Below are 25,632 nucleotides of genomic sequence, written 5' to 3'. Positions count from 1 at the left end.
ACAGGCCTGTCCCTTTTCAAGCCCAATGAAAATGCAGCATACTGTTAGCCACAGTCGCTGCATAATGAACTCTAGCTGTTGTTCCTCCAGAGCCTCCCTCTGATGGGCCACCTTACAGTTTCCCTTTCGATTCCGGGTTTCTACATCACAACTAATCTGAACAGAAATTAAAACCCCTCCGCCTGCAGTATGTTGTGACAGTGGACGAGGAGAGACTGAGAAACACACAGCTGACTGGTGAGATAAAAAAAAGTCTTCACAATTCATTCAAGATATTGACTTTCCTGTCTCTCATTGTAACTGCACTACCCTAGGAATACTTTTTGATGTTTCTGATTTAAGTTTGACAGTGGGTAATATTTTGAAAGTATGACGTATTGTTTAAGTCTTTTCTAAATTATAAAAACAATGTGTCTTTCTGCTGTGTTGTCAAAAAGGAGAAAGGTGCAGAATGGCACATATTGAACTGTATGGGTACCAGGAGGAAGTTGTTGAAAGGGCTCTCCAGGGGGAGAACATAATCATCTGGCTTCCAACCGGAGGTGGGAAGACTCGTGCTGCTGTGTATGTGGCCAAGAAACATCTGGAGACCAAGCCGAAGGCTAAAGTCTTGGTCCTGGCAAACAAGGTAGACACAGAGCACATAAACAGACAGATTAGGCAAAGTGCAAAGTCTGTTTTGCTTTATTGTTTGTTGTTAATGACTTTAACTGTACAGGTTCACCTTGTAGACCAGCATTATAAAAAGGAGTTCAAGCCTCACCTGGGCAATGGCTACACTCTGGTGCCAGTCAGTGGAGAGAGTCAGGAGAAGGACTTCTTCGGCAAAGTGGTGGCGAGATCAGACGTGGTCATCTGTACAGCCCAGATTTTGTACAATGCTTTGATAAACATGGAAGAAACCAAACATGTTGAGCTCTCAGGTCAGTGAAAGGGGGCTCAAACATGCTGAATCATGATTTGTTTTCTAGTTGCCCTAAAATGAACTTAAACCTTTGATGCATTCATGGTCCTTTACAGATATCACTCTGCTGATAATCGATGAGTGTCACCACACCAACAGTGATCATGTCTACAACCAGATCATGGCATGCTATGTGGAGAAAAAACTGAAAGGAGAGCAACAGTTACCACAGATCCTCGGTCTCACTGCATCACCGGGGACAGGGGGCGAAAAGATCCTGTACAGAGCTGTGGATCATGTGCTGCAGGTCAGGGTTTAATAATTCACCTTCAGATAATCATTTTTCATTACTGAGCTGTGTCTGCTCGATTATGGCAAAAATCATTATAACGATTATTTTGATTGATATTGAGATCCCGATTTTTAAAACACTATTACTCATTGATTTTACAACATCTGGATCGCTTGCATTTATTGAACTTGAACATTTTAACACTTGAATTCTGAACACTTTGAAAATAAAAATAATAATCTATAATAAGATTGAGAAGTAGAAAGAAAGAAAATGACTGAACTATGCTTTTGATCTAGTGGTGATGAACTATTGTGGCCAAAATATAACAACAAACACTTGTAATTGATATTTAAACTCATTTAATTTGCCTGCCCCAATATGAGTCATCCTGTCTGATCTTCCTCAAGTCTCTTTCTCTACTTCATTTACATCTTTCTCTCCCCCCTCTCAGATTTGTGCAAATCTTGACTCAGCCATAGTCTCAACTAAAGACTGTATGCCTGAGCTGAAGAAGAAAGTGCCCCGGCCAGTAAAGAGATTCAACATTGTGGACAAAAGGCCTGAGGTAAGATGTTTTTCTTCTTAAACCAACTATCTGAAACATTTCTTCAGACAAGCTGTCGGAGACAGTAAGTGAAACCTGAAGTACTCGTACTAAGACCTAACATTTCTCTTACAGGATCCATTCGGGGATCATCTGAAGATGATGATGCAGCAAATCCATGAGTTCATGATCATCCCTCAAGACTTCCCACTGAGACAATGTGGCACACAAGAGTATGAGATGGATGTGGTGCTGCTAGAGCAACGAGGTCAGAACACACTTTACATTTATGATGTAAAGCTATTAGCATGTTCCTTAAGAGGGAAAAGAAGGTGTGTGGATGCAAACACGTGATTTGTTTGTTTTGTTTAGGAGTGAAAGACAACAACAGAATGTTAGCAAGATGTGCGCTCCACCTCAGACAGTACAACGACGCCCTGCTCATCAATGACACCCTAAGAATGATCGATGCATATCGCTCTCTGGAGAGGTTCTACATCCCCAAGATGGACACAGCTTTTGACGGAACAGACATCTTCCTGCTGGGACTTTTCCAAGGTAGAAATAAATACTATTTTTATTTGTATGTTTGGCCTCAGGAGTATTAATTATATTAACGCAATGCTTTAACTTTTTACTATGCATGCAATAATTACTAAAACTACCACTACAGAGAATCAGGTGGAGCTGAGGAAACTGGCAAACAATCCCGTCTACGAGAACCCGAGGATGTCCAAACTTGAGGGCGTCCTGCTAAAACGCTTTGATCCAAGTTTGCAATCAAAAGGGATCATCTTCAGTAAAACCCGTCAGAGCACGTGCTGCCTGAATGACTGGGTATCCACCAATCAAACCTTAAAGCAAGCTGGCATCAAGGCAGCCATCCTCACGGGGGCCGGCAACAGCGCCAGCCACATGACACTGGTGTGTTGCTACATTTGTCTAACATATTAGCTACAAAGCATCCCCACTCAGATACTATGCACTTATCTATCGGTGTGCTTCTGTTCCTATGACTTAGTCCTTTTATGCTTTTATTTTCTTGCAGAATGAGCAGGAAGACACGATCCGCAATTTCCGCGACGGTAAACTCAACCTCCTGATCTCCACCAGCGTCGCTGAAGAAGGCCTCGACATCCCCGAGTGCAACCTGGTGGTCCGCTACGGGCTGCTCACGAATGAGATCGCTCAGCAGCAGGCCAGCGGAAGAGCCCGAGCGAGAGACAGCCAGTACTCAGTGGTTGCCGAGGAAGGAGGGCCAGAAATGCGCCGAGAGAAAACCAATGAATGTCTGGAAGAGCTGACTGGACAAGCCATCGCTAAGGTCCAAGAGATGAACGTTGAAGACTTTCGCAGAAAGGTGAGAGTGTGGTCCCTCTTTGATTCTTCAACCTTTACTCTCACTTCCTGAAGTTTCAACTTTATTTCTTCTTTGTTTCCAGATAACTAAGCTACAAAAGAAGGCAGTGGATGAAAGAAAAATACAAGAGAGACTAAAAAAGGAAAAGAGGAGCCGCATCGCTGCCTCTGATGTCCAGCTTTTATGCCGGAACTGTTTAAAGCCTGTGACTTCCGGCAGTGACATTAAAATCATTGACAATGTACACTATGTCAATGTCAGTCCTGAATTTAAGTGAGTTTAAACTCTTGTATGGTAGAAAAGTATCTTGAAGATATTACAAAATGTTTCTTTAGCTAATGATGGCTAATCTCTGCTCCAGGAATTACTACAAGGTCGGTGAACAGGTGATGCTGGAAAAGACCTTTGAGGACTGGGAGCCTGGGCACATCATCAGCTGCAACAGCTGCAGCGAGGTAAAATGAGCCACCAGCCAAATATTTATTTAAACCCCGAGGGAGGCAGTTAACAAAAATAGCTGTTTTAATGCTGTTGATGCTCATATTGGGGGCCCTGGTTTCATTTTTTTTTTCTTTGAATTTACAGCGCTGGGGATATGAGATGAATTACAAGAAATTCGGCCTGCTGCCCAATGTAGCCATCAAGCACTTTGCCCTGAAGACCCCTGAAGGCCAGACACTCAAGAAGAAGTGGAAGGATGTCCCTTTCACTGTTGAGGAATTCAGCTTCAAAGAATATTACGAGGAGAACCTCTCAGACCTCTCTGATTAGGTTTTATTGATCATTACTTGATTACTATGTTATTATGTCGCTTTACTGTTTTTTTTTTCTTCAGAATATATCATTGTCCTTTCTAATATTAACACTTGCTAGCTAACATGTTAGCATTAAATTGTGCTGCTGGGCAGGAGCGTGATAAACTAATTATGCATCGTTCATGCTTGATATTAGCATGACAGATTTGTTTACACCCGAGGTTCTAAGACCTTTTGCATAACTTTGAATTTCTTCTCATTCATGTTAAGTCGAACATAGAAACAAAGCACATGAACTCTGCTGTTACATAACCCCTGAACCCAAACTTGTCATGTCCTCACATAGGAGGATTCACACTGATCCGTCTTTTAACTACACACACACATGTATAGCGGGTATCTATTAAGAATTAGAAATAATGAACAATATTTTATATGTACCCATCAACATCTTCAAATTAATTTTAAATATACGTCATTGTATTTACATCCTCTAGGAAAGACTTTCAGGTTTTCATTTGCTCTTATTAACCACTAGGTGTCAGTGTTGTATTGCAAATCCAGTCAGGCACATTTGTTTTCTATCTCTGTCACTTCTATTGACTCTTCTTCTCCAACTGATGGCAAAGATAAGAGAAGTGATCTGATATCATACTATAAGAATAAGGGTATGGGGTTTTTTCCAAACTTGCCATATATTCTGCCGATGTGCCCGTGAGCATATTCTGTTCCCAAGCTGCCTCATTACAGCCTCTCTTTTGGGGCCTGTTTGTGATGATTGGATACAGCCTCCAGATGTTCAAACATGACACCTGGAAAAGAAAAATGTATACTTTTTTCAGAGATTATTAATGGAATAAACAGCAGTCTCTTTTTCATGGAACATTTTTTTTTTTTTTTTTCTGGAAGAAAGTTGTAAACACTGAAAAAAAAAACACACAACATACACAGCTTACTGTGCTGCTTCTGCGTCACTGGATCAATACACGGTTGTGCATATCAGCTTGGATTATTCAACACAAAGCGATCTAAATAGATTCACTATTTATTGTACGTGCAAATAATCCTTTCACACCCTGGATCTGAAAATAAGTGCTATTGCATAATAACATCACTGTTCCACTGTATCCTTACAGCTTGATTTTTAGCAATACCCCACAGGACAGATTTAGAAAGCTAATCACAGAAACTGCCTTCACTGACAACACTTACAGTTTCATTTTGCTGCTGTTTGCTTACGTTAATTTAACAGCGTATACAGCAGCACAGCTTTAATTATAATGAGCAGCTTCCAAAACAAACCCAGATGATAAATCTAAATCAACTGGAAGTCCTTAATTTTAGGCTGGCAGCTGTATGGGGGTGTACTCACTATTGAACCGCAACACATCTTTGTGGGATTCTCAAGGCAGAAACATGATGAGGTTTGGCTCACTGCGTCACATGTGCCGTAATCCTTTTCGAATCTGGCAGAGAGCTGGAGCCAGTGGTGCAGCCGTGGACATAATCACACTAAAAACAGGCTCTGTTCGGGTGTCATGCCTGCCTCACATTCAGCCGTACAGTGTATGATTTACTCTGATCTGGCGCAGGCGCTATAATCAACACTGATTACTTCCTTTTACTACCCAGCTCTACACCTCATGCTTCTTAATTGCAATTAGCTCTCTTCTGACATCAAAGCTGCTTGGAGTAGTTGCACAAAGGATAACAAGGTGTAATGAGTGTCAGTGTGTGTAGGTGTGTTTGTTTGAATTTAGAAAATGCTACTCACATTTACAATAGATTTTGTGTCACTGGTATCGAGGACCTACACATTTGTCAACTAAAATGTATATAACTATATATTTAATGTTACATCTTAGATTGGTAAGATGTCATAAAGGATCTTTGACGTTACAGACCCATAATTTTAAATATTAGTAACATACCACATCATTTAATCAAGACGATCAATTCTTACATTATATTTTTCGATTCTTGTGTATTTATTCAACATTTATGGATGATTTGACAATAGCAATAAGGAAACCTCTTTCTTCCCAGGCAAGTTAAACGAAAGCTATGAAAAAGAACACAAATTACTGCTGAAATATCAGTCAATAAATGGACTAGTTAATTCAAATATTTGAATTGAATTTTTCAGCAAAAAGGCCAAAGCACAGCCGGTTCTTGCATCTAGACTGAAGCTATGTTCCCCCATTTTTGTTAGGTTTAACAGTTAATTTATAATCGTTGGGTTTGGGCCATAGACTGTCATAGACTGTAAGGTTTGGGCCTGTTGGTTAGAAAACAGGACAGGATAACTAATGTCACATGATCTTTTGGAAATAAGAATGGGCACATTCACCATTTTTTTTTACATTTCGCAAACAAATGAATTTAAAAATTTTTTTTTATTATTATTTCTCTTTGCTCTCATTAAAATCTAGTTGAGTGTTATCTTAATTTGTGTTTGACAGGTAATGAGCTTATTGGTAAGGGGACCCGGCGACCTGGAAGTATTTAAGGATGCAAGGAAGGCCCACTTCAGCCACCTGTAAAGCACAGTACGTACAGGTGTAACTAGACTATGGTGAAAATGCGTCACATTGTGGGAGACAATAATGAAGCTCTTACCAGGTGAGTGTTTCTTGATAAAACTTGAATTGGCGGACGTTAATGAGGCTGTTTGGTTGATTAATTTAATAGCTAATTTCTCTTTAAAAACTACAAATGTGAGTCGAAAACTTAACCTTGTTTCACTCATGGCGATGGTTTCCAACAGTCCGGCGCAGGCAGGTGGTCTCTTGTGCGCCAGGTGTTTTTTTTTTTTAGTGGTCAGCCGTCTGAACTGTTTTAAAATGCTGTGTTGTCCACTGAGTGCTGTTTATCACCCTTTAAAAGCTTCCTGCTGTAAGGAAACCTGAATTAAAAAAAAAAAATTAAATCTGGGTGCCTAAATCCAGAGATATGACATAAAACATTATGATTGGTTCTACGTTTTGTCCCAGAATGCATCACTTTAGACTATTCACAGTCTATGTGTCTAGCACAGGTTAAAAACAACTTTTGAAAAACTGTGTTGCTCACAAAATCTACGTCTTCATGAAAAATATCTAGGCTACTTGGAATTGTAGGCTATTAAACAAATCTAAATAGAGAGATATATATATTTGGGTTAAATATAGGTATTTACGTGTTGTAATAAATATATTGACATAATGCTGCAAGACAACAACACTCAAACATTTATCAAATTCAACACTTTTTTTTTTCATGTAGCCTAGTGATAATATTGCTGTTTGTATTAATTATTTAATCGTTTCGACCTGTGGTTGATGCTTGAGGACTGAAGCCTCTGCATGTCAGACACAGCTAAACCAGCACCACTGGTGGTTTTATTTTGTGTTGGTTGATCCTCAACCTCCAGTTTTTCCCCCCCCCCACATCATTAAGAGGCTAACTTATACAGAAGTAGAGGTCTTCTTAAGATGACTTTTAAACCTGAGAGGAAGTGGCCATCAGATTGAAGATCGTTGACAATGACCGATATGTTTAACTGAAGCGCAGGCTGGTCTGGAGGACGGGCACTTCCTATGTGACGGCTTCACTTGTCGGGCAGCTGTGTGTCTGTCCGAGGGCTTGCTGTGCTGCTTGTCAGGCTCCTTGTCAAGATTTCACTTGACTCTATTCTCATGGAAGCCGCAGTGGATCAGGGGACTCGCAGTGATGATATGATGACATTTTCCTACCATATGTATATTCATGTCTTTATCACCTTTGAATTATTTGTGGTTCCAAGTGGGGATCAGATGCCTCCTCGCTTGTGTGGATGTACAGTGTTACTTTGTTTGGAAACTTCAAATCAGGTCAATTGTGTATTTGGGGCCAGGGCTGGCCCATGGCATAGGCAGTATAGACAAATCTGTCTGCCCCAATATGTCACCCAAAAATGAGTGAGGAAGAACGTGTGTTTAACAGTTACTTAATGTTATCTTATCTGCATCACCTATTTAAAAAGGCCCTATTTTCGTGCTCCCTGCTCATCACCTGCTTTTTAAGGGGGAGGGCAGACGACTTCTCAGAAGTGACTGACACTGATCTTACCGATAAAAATCAGGTTTTAATAATATAAGAAAAGCTGTAAAACATAAAGCTGTATACCAGTTTATGAGTATGAATATTGAATCAGAAATACTTTATTAAATCCCAGAAGGAAATTCGTTTGGGGCAATGTAAAAGCTGCTATTATACAGGAAGTGTGCATCTTCGTTTTTGAGCTCCTCATTTGGCTGAGGATGTTGATCTGGAAAGTTACCCTACCTATTTCATGCAATACAACAGAGCCGATAAAAGAGAAAGAAAACTTGTCTTCCTGTCTGCCACTTTGTGACGTGGCCTCTCTCTTCTCCTCACTGTGTTCTCCCTTTCCCCGGCCTTCTTTCTGACAGAGCTGCCAGTAAGATTTACAGAACAAACAGACAAGGAAATCCCAATAATGTCTTCATCAGGATCTTTGACACCCTCCTTTTGCGGGTAAAATAATTCACTTTAAAAAACCGAACACAAGTGCAGCGAAGTACTAAATGTAGTGCCTCAGATATTGACTGTCCTTCTCCCGCTGTCTCTGCCACTGACTGCAGGTTGTGTAGCTCTAATCCCTGTTATTAATCCGTGTTCAGGCAGTTTGAGTCATTCAGGCTGCTCGGGATTATTGGAGCCTTGACAGGGCACAGATTTTTTTTATTTACTCTTCCTTACACTGATCACTGGATGATTGAGTTCAGCTATGTTTGCATGTATATGTGACGGATGTGAGGATTAACTGAATGAATCCTTTTTACCCTGACCAACAATGTGGTGGTGAAACCATAAGTCAGAAAAAACATTTGGATCTATTACTGAGGGTGACGGAAAGACTGTGTGCACTTTCTAAATGTCTTATTTGTAGATTAAAAGCTAATCAGTACAGAAGTTCTAAATGTTAGAATTTAGTACTCAGCTGATCAGGAATGCCTTGTCAGCAAAGACTGTATTTATATAATGATCTTGATATTACTAAAGTCCTTTTCTACCCATAAATTAACATCTTATCTTATCACATTCAAAGCAGGCTTTGATATCAAAAGAAACCATACACATAACAGATGACACCGAGCTGAGTGCTTTAAACACATACACGTCCAAAACAGTCAACATCTGACTGTCTCTTAAACCGCTTTTTGTCATTCTGCCAGTAAAAATGACAGCAGATAGTTTCCCTTATATCAGACAAGTTTCACCAAGTATAATAATCTACTATTATTTTACTTAATGGTTAAATGATTTGATTAATCAAAAATAAAATAACTTAAAATATATACAGTATCTTCCTTTCTTTCTTTTATACTGATGCAAATTGAATGTATTTTCAATGTTTTGAACTGACATTTAGAAAGGGAAGTATAATCAATAGAAGAAATGGGCTAAACATTACTTTGGGTTTTCAAAAGTTCTGATGGTTCTGGTCTGGTCACCATTTCACTTTTCTTGGATCAATGCACTCTTGCTGTCAAACACGGTGTCTCGATGTGATGATGGACGAGTGCTAACTGATGTGCAAACTGTTGGTTTGTATTTAGTTATTTGCCTGAGAAAGATGGAGTGTGTTTGCACTTGTGTTTGTGTTAAAGAGACCATGTACTGATGGCATAGAATGTTTTTCACTTGCTGATATGGTCGTACATACAAAAGGAAACCAGAAGCATTTAAGTGAAACAGATTGTCCCCCGAGGTCAGGGCTGTGAGTATCGATTATTTCATGAAAACTCACCAGAATATGGCAGTCAAAGCTTTAGACGTTCAAGCGTGCTATTCCCATTACTTTAAAAATGGGAATAATCTGAAAAACTAGAAAACAACTTTCAACAGCCTGTGGTCCTGACAATGATTCATCTGACTGAAGAGAGAAATTATATCAAACGAAAGAGGAAGAATAGAAAAGGAGATTATAGGAGGGGAAATGAGGAGGGCTAAGAATACCTCCGACTGTAAGGGAGTGGGATGTTGAACTACAGAGTAGGAACAGCAACATATGTCCTGGAGAAAGGAATATTGCCCAACAAAAGTGGAGTCATTCATCATCTGTAACCTTGCCAGGCTGGCCGGAGCACAGGACAAACTTGCAGAAATCTGATGGAAACAGAAAGAGACTTGTCTCATAAGGCCGCTTGATAAACATTGTTACAATCCCTAAAGCAGCCGAGTCATACTAAAGGCTTGTTTCTGTGTACCAGTTGGAGCTGGAGATAAGTAAAGGGGTTTAAAAGCATAAAAAGATTTCTGCAGATTTATGAGGCTCTGGTACAGCAAGATATTGATCTCTTTTCCTCTATCTGAGACAGGATAAGGAGACTGGAGGAAAAGTCTGTGGTTTGCTTAGATTTCATAGTTAAGCTCTGTTGTTTCCACAGTGACTTGCTGTAACTGGAAACCAAGATCAGGAATGCAAATCAGTGCAATAGAAACTTTAGATAGACAATACAAGAGGTATTTGCAGCAATGTTAATAATACCTGCTGATAATAATATTATCAGTCAGCTAAAGTCCACAATTCTCTTTTGCATCAGAGTGGTACCAGAGGTCAAAGGGCAAGAAATGGCATGGGCTGAGAGTATAATGACTGTTTTAAATCTGGATGAGAATAGACTCTGTGTTAATTGCAAACATTTACATTTCCATGGAAAAATACAATTCTAATGCAGCAACCAAAACATGTAACTCCCAAGTACCAAGGATGGTGTTAAGTCCTGTGAAATCGGTCATCACTTAGTGTTAAAAGGCTATGAATTTTAGATAACCTGGTGACTGTACCAGATTAACGGATTAGCTTTGCTAAACTTGGAGCTTGTGTTAAACTAAGATAGATCTCTTTTTTTTTTAACCTGTTAATATCGCCATAGTAACTGATGATGCACACCTTTTACAGGTAATCAAGTGTTGAATCAAGTATATTAACTTAAGAATGTGTATCAAAAGTCATTTCCTCCCAGCATTTCTCTCTTGCATTATTTGATATTTAGCACAGGAGAGGCTTATTAGTCGGCTCCACGGTCAAAGTTGTAGATGACTTCAGGGCGGCTGGCATTTGAAGAGGAGGCACAATTGGCGTCACTCTTTTCAAAATCGTCATGACAGTGAACGTAACAGTCCAAAGTTACAGCCATGCTGTGAGATTGTCCCATAAACAGTGAAGCAAGCTCTTACCGTATACTATAGTTACCATGCTAGATATGAAAACAGTGTCATTGCTCTTAAATTTACATTAAATATGATAAGAGCCTTGAATTAAGATTGTTTATGGCATATTTTGAGTTTGTCGGGGTAATGTTACATTTAAAACTGAATGTAAAGCAGGTTAATAAGGGCCATTTAGTATTTGTATTAAACATCCTGTTAGTAGATGTATCTTTCAGTAATCTATGACTAGTCGACTATTAGTTGCATCCCCTGAACTGAATTTGATCAATCATTTCCATTGTCATTGTATTAAGCCTCGCCTTGTATTATTGACAGCATCATGATAAACATGAACATATCCAACAGCAGCATATTCCCACATAGAGCCATTGATCAAAGTGGGAGAGCTGCAGGTCTCGGTCTGCAGCTTTGCCTAATAGAGGCACTACATTAACTGTAGGCCGTTTTTGACAGATTCCAATTACAAAGAGCGCCGTACCCCTGCCACCACCCTGCCCTGAAAGCAAGCCTCACACAGGAAACTAAACAGCAGCATGGCATCCACACTCCTCCACCTTCATCAGTAGACGGCAACTAGCGAGTGTTTTGCCTTTTTTTGTGCCGATTACACAGCATTTTACTAAACAATTGTTCCCGTGCACTTTTCATGTTGCCACCCCAACCCCCTTTTTTTCTTCTGCATCCCTCAAAATGTCTATTCCTGTTGTTGGTGGTTCAGCTGCTTTTCTCTCCTCTCCCCACAAATGTTAAAATTATAGGTTTTTGTGCCTAAGTAGAAGAGCGAGTCATGCTTCACAAGACGGAGCATAGCAAAACATCTGACTCCTGCCAAGGACAGGAAACAAAGCAGGCTCATTTTTCGCAAAAAAAATCTATTCTTTTGTCCTCAACATTGGTGTGCTTTCTTTGTGCACCCTTCAGTCTCCCTCCAGCTGCAGTCCTCACTCAATTATTCCTGAGAAAAAACGTGCTTGTCAATCTTTTCCCTTTCAATAGCTAATGGTCTATCTATCCCCCTCTGCCCAACAGTCGGGCCAATTAATTTGATCAAGCTGTTGAAAGTCATTTTCAATCACAGCAGGAGGGGCGTGCCTGACTGACAACGCTGATTCAAAGTCATTGTTAAGAGAGGAACAACACTTGAGTAAACCGAGGTACATTAGTCCCAATGGATTCAGAAGTAATTTTATATCTAGACCATCAATTATTTGTTTTGTGTGCATCATTTCCTTGTTATTTCTACTCTGTCACACATGCGTGTTTGTGCTTTTTCAGCCGCAACCAGTAAAGTTAGGCTGTGACTTGAATCAATACACGTTGACAGAGTGAAAACACACCTGAGCAGGAGAAATGGATGTTTTCAGTCTGCTGTGTGGCCTTGATATGTGTGTCGCGGCCAGTTGCTCTACTTTCAGGTGTCATACTGTTACTGTATTCCTTACACTCTTCTGCTGCCTGAACCCTTTGACTTTCTAAAAGGCAACCCTCTGTCACAAGTGCATTGAAAGATGATGAGCTGTCCATATGCTGCTAGACCAGAAGACGTGTGCATGAAATACATTTTCTTTTTTTCGCTGATGTGAGCTGTACTTATTCTTCGTGCAGGCCTTTGATGTCGCTCTTCATTGTCTTACGGAGCTGCAGGAAATTGGGAAAGGGAAGACGGAGGGAGCGTTAGTGAAGGGGAGAAGACGTGGGGGACGAGAGCGACGTGCAGCACATCAGGGTTTTTCTGGGGCACGGCACACGGAAATGAAATAGCCTTGCATGACCTGCAAGGCTAGCTTGCATTCAAAGTGTGAGAATATACAGGGGACAATAATATTTCTTTTAATACAAGAGAACAAAAAATACGAGTTTTGTAGCTGAGCATTTCCTTATTTAAATAGAGGAAAAAAATACAAGAGAACAAAAAATAAGAGTTTTTACTCGCTGGAAAGACTCGGGGCATAAATCCAAGTTTAATGTTTTGTCCTTTTCTTCCAAGCCCACGCTGCCTGACACCACCAAGAGCTATACTGAAAGTCACAGAAAACACTAAAACTTTGGAGAATTACTTAAAACACACTCGCTCGCCCTTAAAAGCGCATTAGTCCCTTTGGATGTTTAAAGAGTAAAGTTTTAATGGTAGCAAAATGTTTTGGTTTGAAGCTTAGGTGGCTTTAAAAAAAGAAAAGCTGGAAAAAAGCCTCTTTTCTCTCCCGCTGTAAGTGCTTTCTCTGCATCTTACAATGGGCACCAACTTTGCCTTTTTCCCTGCGCTGATAAATTATAAGGACTGTTTGAACGTGCTTTTTTCAGGTACGAGAGAACAAAGAGGGTTTTTTACTAGGTTAATAAGTCCATTTCTTCTCTTTTTGTGAATCCTGGAAAGTGGAATTAGCATTTTTTACATGGCTTTTGCATATTTCTTTGTGAATGTTTCAACCATATTTCGAGGTTGTGATTAAAAGTAAAGTTTACTTCTCAATAAGAGACCTTTTTATAGTGAGAATAACCAGTCGCACTCTTTCTGTAATAGCTTGTATATTTCATTAGCATGTCCTGCAGCTGATTAAGTATTTCTTCTCCTACTGAAAAGAAGCTGTTAATCACAACATGTATATGTCTATTCATAGTGAGCAGGCTAATCCCTGGAAGGAAGAGGAGCAATTGCATTTGAGTGTATGTAGCTGAGCATTTTCCTTTATTTAAATAGAGAACAAGAAAAAGTCAAATACAGAAAATGGGAGCAGTCAGTACAAAATGATAAGCAATGAATGAAGGCTGTTCATTCTCCTTCTCCACTCATGCTCAGGTGGCGTAGAGAGAGAGAGAGAGAGAGGTGGGATTTGTGAATGCAGCGTGGCAGGTCGGACTCATGAAAGTGGGTTTGCTCTGGCGGGAAATGGCTATTTACGTAGCTGAAAATGGAGTGGGCCTTTCTGACATTTTCATAGCCCTGCAGGCAAGAGTAACCTTCAGCAGAAAACAGAACGATTAAAGAAATGGGAGCGGGTGGAGAGGTGGGGCAGAAAGCAAAGGGGAAGTGATTGCATGCATGGGATGAGATACAAATGATTGGAAAGTGCGAGAAAGATGGACGGAAATAGACAAACATGTTTCAGAGGTCATGCAGAGGTTTGATCTAAACATACACAGAATGTCAGGGAGAAAATGAGTTGACCCTTGTGGGACTCCACATAACTGGGGAGCAGAGGAGGACACTAGATTGTTATTGTAAACATTGCCATGGCTATGAGACAGGTATGAAGTGAATCGTTTTAGATTGAATCATTTTCTAAACGGTCAACTAAAATTGCAGCAAAAAGGTCCATTAAAACTCAGATGAAGAATTCTCCTTTATCAGCTCTCATCAGAAGGTCCCCTGGAGCTTTATGGAGAGCTGTTTCAGTGCTGTGTTTCTGACGGAAACTGGATTGAAATTTATCAAAGATGTTTTGCGCTTAGACATGTTGGAGGAGCTGATAACTATAAATGGTAGTTGGAAACGTGTCTGTTGTTAGAAAGAAATGTTAAAACTTTTCACAGTCATCAGAGGAGAAGGCCGGGAAACCACAACAGGCAGGATTCAGGAGTTGATTAAGAGTATTCAATAAGAATTCAGAGAGTTATTTTAGCCTGCTTAATGGTTTCCGCATTTGGTGGTATAGTGAACATTGAGTTTAGTTTTTTACCATCTTCGCTTACCTTTCATACATTCCCTTCTATGGCTTCATCTTACCAGCTGGGGAGGAATGGAGAGCTAGTGTAAGTCTGGCCCATAGCTGACCTGATGCTGAAAACGCAGATGCCTGATGAAACAAACAAACAACCAAGTAAAAAGGGTTCATAGTCAGGGTGAGTACAAATTTGAAACTATTCTATGCTTTGAATTTTTTATACAAATAGAACGGTTATTTGTGAACTAAGTGATGGACCAAATATTATTGTCTCTAGAATTATGCTGCTATAGCACGGCCAGAGAAAGAGCACAACACCCTGGGCAGGTTGTTTGTACATCACAGGGTCACCACAGTGACAACATAATTCAGTCTCAAACCTACAGGCACTTCAGTTTCTACCTCATTGGACCTGCATGTCTTCAGACTGTGGGTGTAAAATCAAACTACAAACTAAAACAAGCATAAAGAAAGCCAAAACACAATGAAGACATTCAAAAAAAAAAATCCATAATAGTTCAGTAAAATGATTTGAATTGCAATAATCGATGGCCTGTGGGGGGTACTTTGTTCAATAGGCTTCTCAGGAATCGTGCAAACCGCCTATTTTAGTTTCCTAATGAAAATGTTAATATGTTGCTTGGGGAAATTATCAGGAAACAGAAATCAGGAGAAACTGTGAGAGAAAGTCAAAGATTTACATGTGTCTGTGTAGCCAAAGGAGGACTGATTAGATCAGTAGATTCAGCTATAGAGTCTAATTATAAGCAGCCTCATTGTCGACTAATGACTCTTTGCTGAGCCGCAAAGATTGCTAGATTATTTTTCTTGTGTGCACTGTTTCTTTCATACACTTACAACGTTTCCACAATGAGAAACCTGGTTAACTTGCGAACCAATTCAACTAATTTTCCCATTTCCATTTCCTATAAATCTGACCCTCTGTCTCTGTCCTGTAATTAAGTGAGGCTGTCGGTTCATGAGCTCTGACTGTTTCATTACCTTTTGAATAGGCCAAGATGTGCTGATATGGATGAAAATGGGATATCAATGCAGCCGCTATTACTTGAGTCTATATATATTTTTTTTTCCTCTGTATTATTCTCCTTTCGTTACCTCCCAAGGCTATTCAGGGATTAAGAATATTTTGAGACTATTATCAGTTGGTGATTCACTCTAACTTTAGGCCACATTTTTGTGTATTGAAAGCCCTATAACCAGAAGTTTAAAGTGGCAAAATATAGAAACGCATTTGACGGCATATACGTCAACAGAGAGAGCTAAGACTAGTAAATGACTCCCCTCAGTAGCTACAGAAAACAGCATAGAAGAGGGCTGAGGATTTATCCTGAGTGTCACTTTGTCTTTGAAACCTGTAGAGACCAGGTAGGCAATCATCTATAATGTAGGTTTGAGAGTAAAAAAAAAAAAAAAAAAAAGAAAGCCTCACCGAAGTGAAGAGCTGTACTGGACTCTCATGCAAGGTCAATGCTAAGAGTGTAATTCTCTGCAGACTTTGTACAGTGAACTATTTTTAGAGAAATATTTCACATAAGCTATACCTTCCAGAGGGAGTGCTCTCTGGTAAACTGACAGTGGTTCACCTCAGCAGCAGACTCCTCTGTGTAAAAGGGTGTGGAAACAGACATTTCTACTTATTAATATGTATAGCTGTTGCCTCCTTGTCTCCCTAAAGGATGTACATCTGATAGTGTATGTGTGTGTACATAGTGTTTGTTTGTGTGTGTGTGTGTGTGTGTGTGTTCAAAGGCTTTGTTCCTACACTGGCGCCATGTCTTCCTCAGGGGGAGAATACCGTGAAAGTCAGCAGCAGCACTGGGAGGTTAATTGCTAAGTTATAAATCACACAGGACGCTAAGGCTGCAGGTGCTGTTAGCATATGGCAGCTCTCAGGACATAGCATAACCTCTTCTGCAGTACAGCCATTTTGTCTTTTTTTTTTTTTTTTCAAAGGTTTATTTTGGGGCTTTTAATGCCTTTTTTTTTTTTTTTTTTTAAGATAGGACAGTAGATAGAGTCAGAAATGTGAGGAAGGAAAGTAGCTACAGGTCAGACTCGACAGGGGCCGCGCCCACTTGAAGGGCCACAGACTTCGGACATGGGGCGCGCACTATCCACTAGGCTACCGGCTCCCCAACTTTGTCATTTCTGTCATAACATTTTAAACTTAGTGTCCTGTGTCTTTGTCAAATTGTACTGTCTACCTCTTGCACATGTTTTCCAATGTGGTTTTTATGCTACAAATGGCAATAAACTGAACTGAAAATGAACACTACAGCGATTAGTATTTAAAACTCTGCTGCTCGCTTACAAAACAGCGACAAAAGCGGCTCCTCCTTACTTTAACTCTCTCATCCAGGTCTACACTCCCTCCCGCTCACTACGCTCTGCCAATGAAAGACATCTGATCCAACCTTCACAACAGGGTCCCAAGACGCTGACTAGACTCCTCTCCTCTGTCGCCCCCCCGGTGGTGGAATGAACTTCCAAACTCCATTGGATCTGCAGAGTGCCTCTGCACCTTTAAGAAAAAGCTAAAGACCCAGCTCTTTCATGAATACCTACTAACTTAATGATGATGGTCTCGATATTATTGATGATGATGATGGTTGTGACGATGGTTTTTGTTTGATAACGACGACTTGTGAGATGGTTTCTATACTGGTTAGAGCTCTCAAGAACTGCCGTCAATGTTGTGCTTTGCCTCTGTGCAACGCCTGTCAGCACCTGTGTGTCCAATCGGACTCAAAGCTGATCGTTTGCTCTTAGTGACATTGTTCCCTTTTTTCTGGATCCTTGCTTGTGTTGTACTTACTCTCTATATTTTGTACAATGTTGTCTGTCATGTGTAACTAAGGAAAATGTTCTTCATGTAGAAAATGTAAGGAAAAAGGAAAATTGATATTTTTAATACAGCAAACCAGGATTGAATCTTCACCTTTTGAACCTCAAATTAATTAGAGCTGAAAATGAAGATGAAGAGCTTTATGTCCAAGCTGTGTTGAATAGGGTCTAGTGATGAATGCTGTGAATGTGCAGGTTTGAAAAAAAAAAGTACTCTTAATGTAATTTTCTTTTTTGCATTCCTCTTTCTTCAGGCTCCTGTTCAACTTAACATTCCTAAATGTAATGCCTGTCCTCATAAAAAGCCACTTTAGCTGCACTTATGCTGAAGTTAATCATCTGCCATCTTTCCTTCACCTGTTTTCTTTTTATTTTGCGTCTTTCCGGCCACGCTCACTCTGGTCCATCAAGGGCTTTGTTTAAAGATGGATTTTAAAGTTCATGTTGGATTGACACAGCTTGCACTTAGGTTGCTGTGGAAACCAGGATGACATATAGACAGGTTATTGAGAATAGAGGGAGTGGGCATGTGAGAGGCTTTAGATGCCTGTTTGATGATGTAATGATTTTTTTTTTTTACAATACAGTTCTACAGACCAAATCTAGATTGAGCCAGCAGGAGGGGACCAAACATATGTTAGCATGCAGATAGAAACACCACAAGAAGAAGAACAAGTCAGCAGTCTGCTTTACATTTGTGTACATACTGTAAATAGTTAGGGTCTCCATACCAGTGTTGTTTGTTCAGTTAAATTTTTATACAACACACCAGTTCAAATTAAAGTTTTCTTAAGGCTATGAACACTTCAAGGTGGCCTCTGGTTGCTGCAGTTTGCTGTCTGCCGGGCAACACAGGAGCTGATTCGAGTCACTGAACTTGACTGCTTGACAATCAAATGTGGCCATTACTGGCTCGAGATGAACCAAGACGGCAACAGACGGAGGGCGTCGAAAACCCTATTTCCACAAACCATTAGGCGACAGCACGGTGGCCAAGTCCACTTTTTAAATACAGTTAATGTAGCATCAAAAAAAAATGTTTAAAGTGAAAAAAATTCCCAAGATATCAAACTCTTAATTTTGAAGGAAAAACAGACCAAATATGTATTATTTTCTTAGGACTATATTATGCCTTGTGTAAAATACTCAGTAATAAGTAGTCTATAATCAGCACTGTCAGCACTGAAAGTTTGCTTGACAGTGTTGTTGTAACCTTATACGAGGCAGGTGCTCACTGGTTTGATGGGGTGTGAGGTTTGGACAGTCACCAGTCAGCTCCCTCAAAGGTCTCTGAATCTGGCTGACATCCTGCCCTTAGCCATTACCAGCCCTCTGTATACAAGGAAAGATAGAACTCATGCTGGGACTTGGGAATCAAAATTAATAATTAAAGAGAGAGGGGGGCTTTGTTTCTGGCATGTTTCAGTCTGAACAGGACCATCAAAATGATTTAAAAAAAAAGACATGTATAGTTTGAAGAACTTTCAGGCATCCTACTCAGAGGTGCTAATGCCTGGTGCTTGTAGGGAGAGACCGAGGTGTTCAGTTTCATTTACTGGGTCTCCATGTTCTTCACTGGTGGATATTTTTATGATCACCGCTTGTTTGAGTGCCAGCACATTTGCATGAAGAAGGACGTTTCTAGTGCCCATAAATAGGAGAGCCAGGAGCATCCATCACCTCTCTGGTGACAACCTGTTCTTTGCGATTATTTCCGTCAGTTAGTCAGGCTAGGGTAAAGGAGCTCAGCAATAACCAGGGCAATACTCTTCTCTGTTGTCACTTTTGATTCAGTATGCACGCCAATAAGGAAACGGAATTTAATAGTACAAATGAACTATAACAATGCCCTAGATCTGGGGAGTATTTAAATGACATCATCAGCAAACTCAGCATACTAAACAATGTTATTCTTTGGATGACTTGAACAAGGCTGGCACTGGGAGATGTTTATTGTTCCAGCGCAGTTACTATTTTGAAGCCTGGGAAACTGTTTGAATCTGGAAGCATAAACATCCCATTGAGTAGACGACACACTCTGTCACGTCACATTTTCACATCATTATTCTCTTTCAAGGGCAGATTTGAATGTTTCTATCGCTCTTGGTTTGATGTAATTCACACGATTATAGGGATCTGTGAGTTGCAGCCACATGGGTGACCATTAGGAAACACAATGAGCCTAAAAATGGACTGAGTCTTATTCTGATACAGTCACAGGCGCTAAATTTCAATGGCAGTGTTGTTGAGCATCTTTGTAGGTTGTAGGTCAGGTTGCAAAAAAGGTTTTAGCCGAGCTGTGTAGAGGAACATGTTCATTAGACAGAGTGCAACAGACTATACAATGAAGAACAGCTTTTATGTTATATTTCCTTTATTGTAGATAAGGTTTAAATATTGATGTTGCCAGTGTTTATTACAGTCACAAATGACGAGAATGAGATCCCTTTGGTGTTTTGAAGCGATCAGCGCGTCAGTGTGAATCAAAATCAAGCGACCCTCATCAAAATAGCGAAAATATGTGGCCATTATTTTCAAAATAAAACTTTAATTTAAGGCTCTTGGTTAATAAATGAATTAAAAATAATAATAATAATAACATAGGCCAAAGATAGGTAGGATAAACGTTGAGTAATGTAAAAATAATTAGGTGATAAACCTAGTAGGCTAGGCTCATCTTGTAGTTAGACTCCTTTAAAGAACTAGGCTCTGCAATTTTTTACAGTCTTTACAGCTGCACACAAAGACACTGTCACATACTTTCTCGTCTCCAAAAAGACCTTTTTAAAATTCACGTACGAATAATGCCACCCGCTTTTTAAGCAATTTCCACATAGTTTACAGGCTAGTCTTTTATTTTTGAAAGACACTTCCGGTCCCCGTTTGCCTAACTGTGTTTGACTTCACCAAACCGCTGCACTGGACAGCTCTGCTTTTTACGTTGGCAGCCAGACGTTACCAATCTGTTTCCACTGTTGCTGGGCACAGACGAACACCGGGAAAGTCTTAAAACGGATCGAGACCGGTAAGCTGAAGCTGCTTCTTTTTTTTTTTTTTGTTCTTTTCTCTGCTTGTTCTGTCACACATGAGGAAGAGTGCTGTCACTGAACAAAAGTTGCGCTTTGGCGTTGAAGGATGCTGATGCGATAATTCAGGTGCACAGGTTGGCTAAGTTGTAAAAGCCTGGAGTAAATTAAAACGTGGTGTTGTAAAGTTGTGTTTCGCTTTTGTGTGATTGGCCGATAAAGTGCACGTAAGGTGTCCATACAGATTATGGATTTGAGGGGATATGCGTATTTGCGCACCAGCCGCACTTAACGTTTCATCCATTTGGAAAAAAAAAAAAAAAAAAGAGAACAGTTTGAGGAGTTATGACAAGTTATTGAATAGATGAGTCATATAAACCAGAAAATGCTATGTCAGTAAAACGAAAATTATGATAACGTAATGAGGGACCTTCTTGACAACTCGTTTGTAAATGTTAACCAAAATTGAACTTTCCTTAAACCACGTTGGAAGTAAAAAAAAATTCAGTTCAAGTAGTAGCCCAATTTAAAATAAAAATGCTTCAGACATGCTCTAATTCTTCTCTGTACCTTAAATTGTGCTCCCACCCTGATTTAAGGACCCCACAAAAATATTCCCCTCTGACAATTGTCAATAACTTGCCCTCAAAGTGTACTCTTCACTGCAGCCTATATTGACATTACATTTAGCTAAATAAAGTATCTTTCTTTGCTTAAGATGCAAATGTCTCTTTTTTTTTTTTCTGAACAAACTTGTTCTCCTTGATGAAATTCTATCGACCTTATCGGACTGTGTTTAGTAACTTTGATAACAACATGGAAGTTTTCAAAGACATAATAATCTGAGAATAGTCATTTTAGTAGCTTTGCATTCTAACTCCTCATAAAGTGTTTACATAACTCTGTGTCCTGCTAAATCTGCATGTCCTGCTGAAGGGCATGATGCTACATATCCTAACTGACTGCATATTCTGGGTTCACTGCTTTTTTGAAGGGGGCAAAATTTGACTTTGCATGCAAGACCCCGGGACATGGATGTGCTGTCATGACATGCTTTGATTCTACAAACTGGACATGGGCATTTGTTCTGAGACATTTAACATCCTTTTGCTCATTTTTTTTTTTGTATTTGAAGTTAGATGTGTCTGTTTTAACTGTAGGGAGAGAAAAGTGTTTTTTTTTTTTGTTGTTAAGAATGTAATCTGTCTTTGAAAAACGAGCAGGGTCAGAAGCTTGTGAAAGTATCAATCGATTTTGCCGCTGAATCCTTTATGCTCAGTAATTGTAGCAACTATAAGAGGTCTACTAAATCAAGTGAAACATCTTAGCATTGAGCATGGCAGAGTGCGGCTTCTCTGAATGCAGCTACACTTTTTATTTAGCGGCAGCACCTGAATACCTACCTGAAAAATGTTACAATTCTTCATGCTTTTAAAGTGTGCAATACCATTTCCACAGTCATTTCTGTTTAAGTGATTGTTTTTGTTTTGGAGTTTTTATAAAGTAAGGGCGAGTGGAGCTGGTGTTTAATAGTATACGCATGTTCGTCATGAGCTGTTTGGTGCGGGTCATCTGGTTTCAGAAGTACAGGGCAGTAATTACAGTCTCTTTGGACACGAGCAATGTAAATGTGTAAATTCCACTTGGAGGTCTTGTCTTTAGCTGTTACCAAAAAACCACTGCTGGGTGAAGCCAGCAGAATTGTTTTGGTGAACCCAAATGAGAAGGCAAGAAAGTGAAAAACTTCCCTTTTCATTTGGCTCTGCTGTTTGGAAGTCTTGTGGTTTTTCAATAACATTGCAGAGCCATAGTTCAGTTGAATATAAATATATATGAATCCCCAGTATGTCTTTATGTTGCAGACTTCAAGCCAATGTTTAAGTTTAAATTTAGGGGGAAAACATACGAGACAAGCTTGACGTCTCATAAACAAACCGCAGATTCTTCAAAAGCTTCAGCTCTCAGTTTAGCTATCACTTTTTTTTGTTTATCTTCCTCATTCAAACATTACAACTAAATGTTATTCATGTTTTTTGCTGTCACTAATCAGATTTACACATACATACCTTGCAAATGTATAGTTTATTTTATTTAACCATTTGAGTTGGGCTTCTGCAGGGTGGTGCGGTGGTTAGCGCTGTTGCCTCATAGCAAAGAGGTTCCTCATTGGATAGGAGCCTCTCTGTGTGGAGTTTGCATGTTCTCCCCGCGGGTTCTCTCTGGGTACTCCGGCTTCCCCTCACGGTCGGTCCAAAGACATGCTCGTTAGGTCAACTGCTGACTCTAAATTGCCCTTATCTGGTGTGAGTGTGTGGCTGGTTGTCTGTCTCTATATGTCAGCCCTGTGACTGACTGGTAAACAGTGTAGGGTGTACCCTGCCTCTCGCCCAATGACAGCTGGGATCAGCTCCAGCCCCCCCCCCCCCCCCCCCCCCCCCCCGCCCCAACAGGAAAAGCAGTGTGGATAATGGATTGTTCGACCATTTGAGTTGTTCACTAATTATGTCCTGTTAATACAGTTTATGTATGAGATAAATCATAGCCTGCATCCACATGCAGGAGAACAGTGACAGAATAACATCTGTTTTCATAACCTCATGTAAGGCTCTTTAACACACACACCCTCTGTGTGTACACCTGCTAGTCTGTTTACGACTGCATGCACACACTTGAAAATCATTTCCTTTTTAAAATGTAATTTTTTTTTATCGATTTCAAGGTCATCAATTTTCCATCCCAGCTTGGTGTTTGTTTGGAAACAGGCAGCAGAGATTAGATATTTCCTGTGTTTCTGAGGGGCAGCTTTGTAGTTCATTGCTTTCGGTCAATGTCGCTGCTTACTCTTAAGAACTACATGCTTTAGTCTCTACCTTCACTTGTATTGATTACTAGCTACAAAGCCTACATTACAAACAGCCAAATCATGAAATATGAGTAAAGATGATGTTTAAAATAATACATTGTGACAGGAGACAAACGGCCTATCTCTCACTCTAGTGTTTTTTTTTTCAGCTGATATATTTAGTGTTTACTTTTGGTGAAAGATGGTGATGAAACCTATTCGGACGAAATGCATGACAGTTGTGCTGCAGTGAAAACACTCGCTTATCTCGTGGGGTCATTTGACAGAAAGCATCAATATTAGATGTAAAAAGGGGTCACTCTGCAGCTGCGCGCGGCATCCATCCACCTGGGCAGTTTGATGGATTTGATCTTTTTTTGGATGAATTTATCTCATACTGTCAGTACTACCCTTAAGTACATTTTCTGACTTTCCCCCCTACATTTTATTACAAATATTTGTACTTTTTACTAAAAACAGGCCATGGCTTTAGCTTTAGTGCATTTGAGGTGAATTATTGATTATTTTGCGTCATTGCATTCTCCAACATGAAGACTGATATCAACCCAGATGTACAGGAAAAACCCACACACAGAATAGATTTCATTATGCATATCAAACCCCCTCGGACATAGCATGAAAAAAATGATGTCAAACCTTAATCGAGACAAATCAAGTAAACTTGATTTATGTGACTCACAGGGATAACTTGTAGTAAGACATTCTCAATCAACTCATTCGATCTCAAATAAAAAAAAAAAAGATCATTCGTTAATTAGTTTTGTATTTTATTTTTAGGTTTGAATGATTTGAAGATTAAAAGCTTGTAGTATCACGTGCGGTTCTGTTAGCTTTGCACAGAATCAGCAGGTAGATATTTCAGGTGAGCTTCTTTTTACTCCAAATATGTGAGTACATTTCGACATTTCAAAAATGCAATCAGGACTTTCCTCAAGACTCTTGCAACATAGCACAGACTCTTGCACTTTCTGCTTATTTGCACTTCTGGTGAGATGCCAAACCTCATTTCGTTACTCTATACTTGTATATGTGTAATGACAATAAAGTTGAATCTCATCTCATCTCATCTCTTCTTAACATCTACATTTCTATTTGAGTAAAGAATGTGCATGCTTTTGCAACCTGTGCCACAGGGCCTGCAGCCTCGTCTTCCTCTCCTGCTGGTTTTCTTCCTGAGGCTCACACATATATGAAGGCCTACAAATTGTTACATGTGTTAAGAATGCTACTGTGCTTACTGGCTCTGGAGGTCAAGACTCTCTTAAGAAATGCATGTGCCAAGCCTCTGATTAAAACACAATTCAAAGAATCTTTCTCTTTCTTTTTCCCTGCATGCCCTCGCCTCACATTTTTCTCTGTGATTTTTCTCAGCTGCTGTTCAAGTGGCCTCTCGCTATTTTGCTTTAACCTTCTTTAGATCCTCCTCCTCCTCACTGCTGTTATCTTTGCTATCATCGCCTGCTGGGACAAGGTGACCAGCCTGCCTACACTGAGCCACTCACACAGCTGGAGCCCACCAGGCCCACAGAATGAATTTCCACACTTTTGGATGTTTGCTGACCTCTCTTGTTCTCCCTCCCTGTCCTTCTCTCTGTGCTAACCTTGCTTTTACTGTACCATCAGAGAGACGCAATGACCTTCAAATAGTTAAAATAGCTAAAATAGTGTTGTACTTTTACCATCACCAGAACAAACTAATTGAATTTCCAATTAGCTCAGCAGCAATGTCGTGTTCAAGGCTGTCATAGCGGCTGATTTCAAATGTTAAGTACATAAGAAAGATAAAATGAATAATAAAAAAAGACTCTAATGCATTCAACAGTTGTGTGCTGCTCTGTCTAAAATCACCGTTGAATTTGCTCAAAATGGTTTGAAATATACTTAAAAAGAATCTACAGCTTATTTTATTCACTGACTGAATTTACTCACTGATCCATGCAGCATTTCATTTTTCAAATGTGTCCTTTGAGGCATACAGTTCAGACATTTATTGAGATGTTGTATCACAAATTAGTTTAACAAGCAGTCTTGATAAATTATAAATTCCATCACCTCCCACTAGGGGTTGTCTGAGGATCGAGGGGGGCAAGTAACAAGCGGTGTAAGACAGACTGAATGAAAAATGGTAAAATCTCTA

The 25,632-nt window shown here is 39.8% G+C and overlaps 2 protein-coding genes across 3 annotated transcripts in view; both read left to right on the top strand.

Moving 5' to 3' along the window:
* The first annotated feature begins 93 nt into the window (after window positions 1–93).
* On the top strand, window positions 94–4,741 carry dhx58 (DEXH (Asp-Glu-X-His) box polypeptide 58). The gene is made up of 12 exons (XM_020632599.3): window positions 94–237; window positions 438–628; window positions 719–923; window positions 1,021–1,211; window positions 1,651–1,764; window positions 1,879–2,011; window positions 2,116–2,301; window positions 2,417–2,667; window positions 2,792–3,103; window positions 3,186–3,376; window positions 3,465–3,558; window positions 3,689–4,741. Exons 2-12 carry the CDS (start codon window positions 452–454, stop codon window positions 3,872–3,874), a joined length of 2,040 nt encoding a protein of 679 aa, XP_020488255.2. The 5' UTR covers window positions 94–237; window positions 438–451; the 3' UTR covers window positions 3,875–4,741.
* Window positions 4,742–20,497: 15,756 nt separating this feature from the next.
* The window catches only part of znf385c (zinc finger protein 385C), a 113,545-nt gene continuing 108,410 nt past the window's right edge, over window positions 20,498–25,632 (top strand). For both annotated transcript variants that reach the window (XM_065964581.1, XM_020632628.2), the window contains exon 1: window positions 20,498–20,631. The gene's annotated coding sequence lies outside the window, so the exon portion shown is untranslated. The remainder of the gene's footprint in view (window positions 20,632–25,632) is intronic.

Source organism: Labrus bergylta, chromosome 16 (genome assembly GCF_963930695.1).
Source record: "Labrus bergylta chromosome 16, fLabBer1.1, whole genome shotgun sequence".
Classification (NCBI taxonomy): domain Eukaryota; kingdom Metazoa; phylum Chordata; class Actinopteri; order Labriformes; family Labridae; genus Labrus; species Labrus bergylta.
This window is presented reverse-complemented; position numbering and strand designations above follow the sequence as displayed.

Coding starts and splice junctions, on each gene's coding strand:
- dhx58 (XM_020632599.3), top strand. CDS start 452: ATGGCACATATTGAACTGTATGGGTACCAGGAGGAAGTTGTTGAAAGG. Junction 924..1,020: donor CAAACATGTTGAGCTCTCAG/GTCAGTGAAAGG, acceptor GGTCCTTTACAG/ATATCACTCTGCTGATAATC. Junction 3,559..3,688: donor GCTGCAACAGCTGCAGCGAG/GTAAAATGAGCC, acceptor TTGAATTTACAG/CGCTGGGGATATGAGATGAA.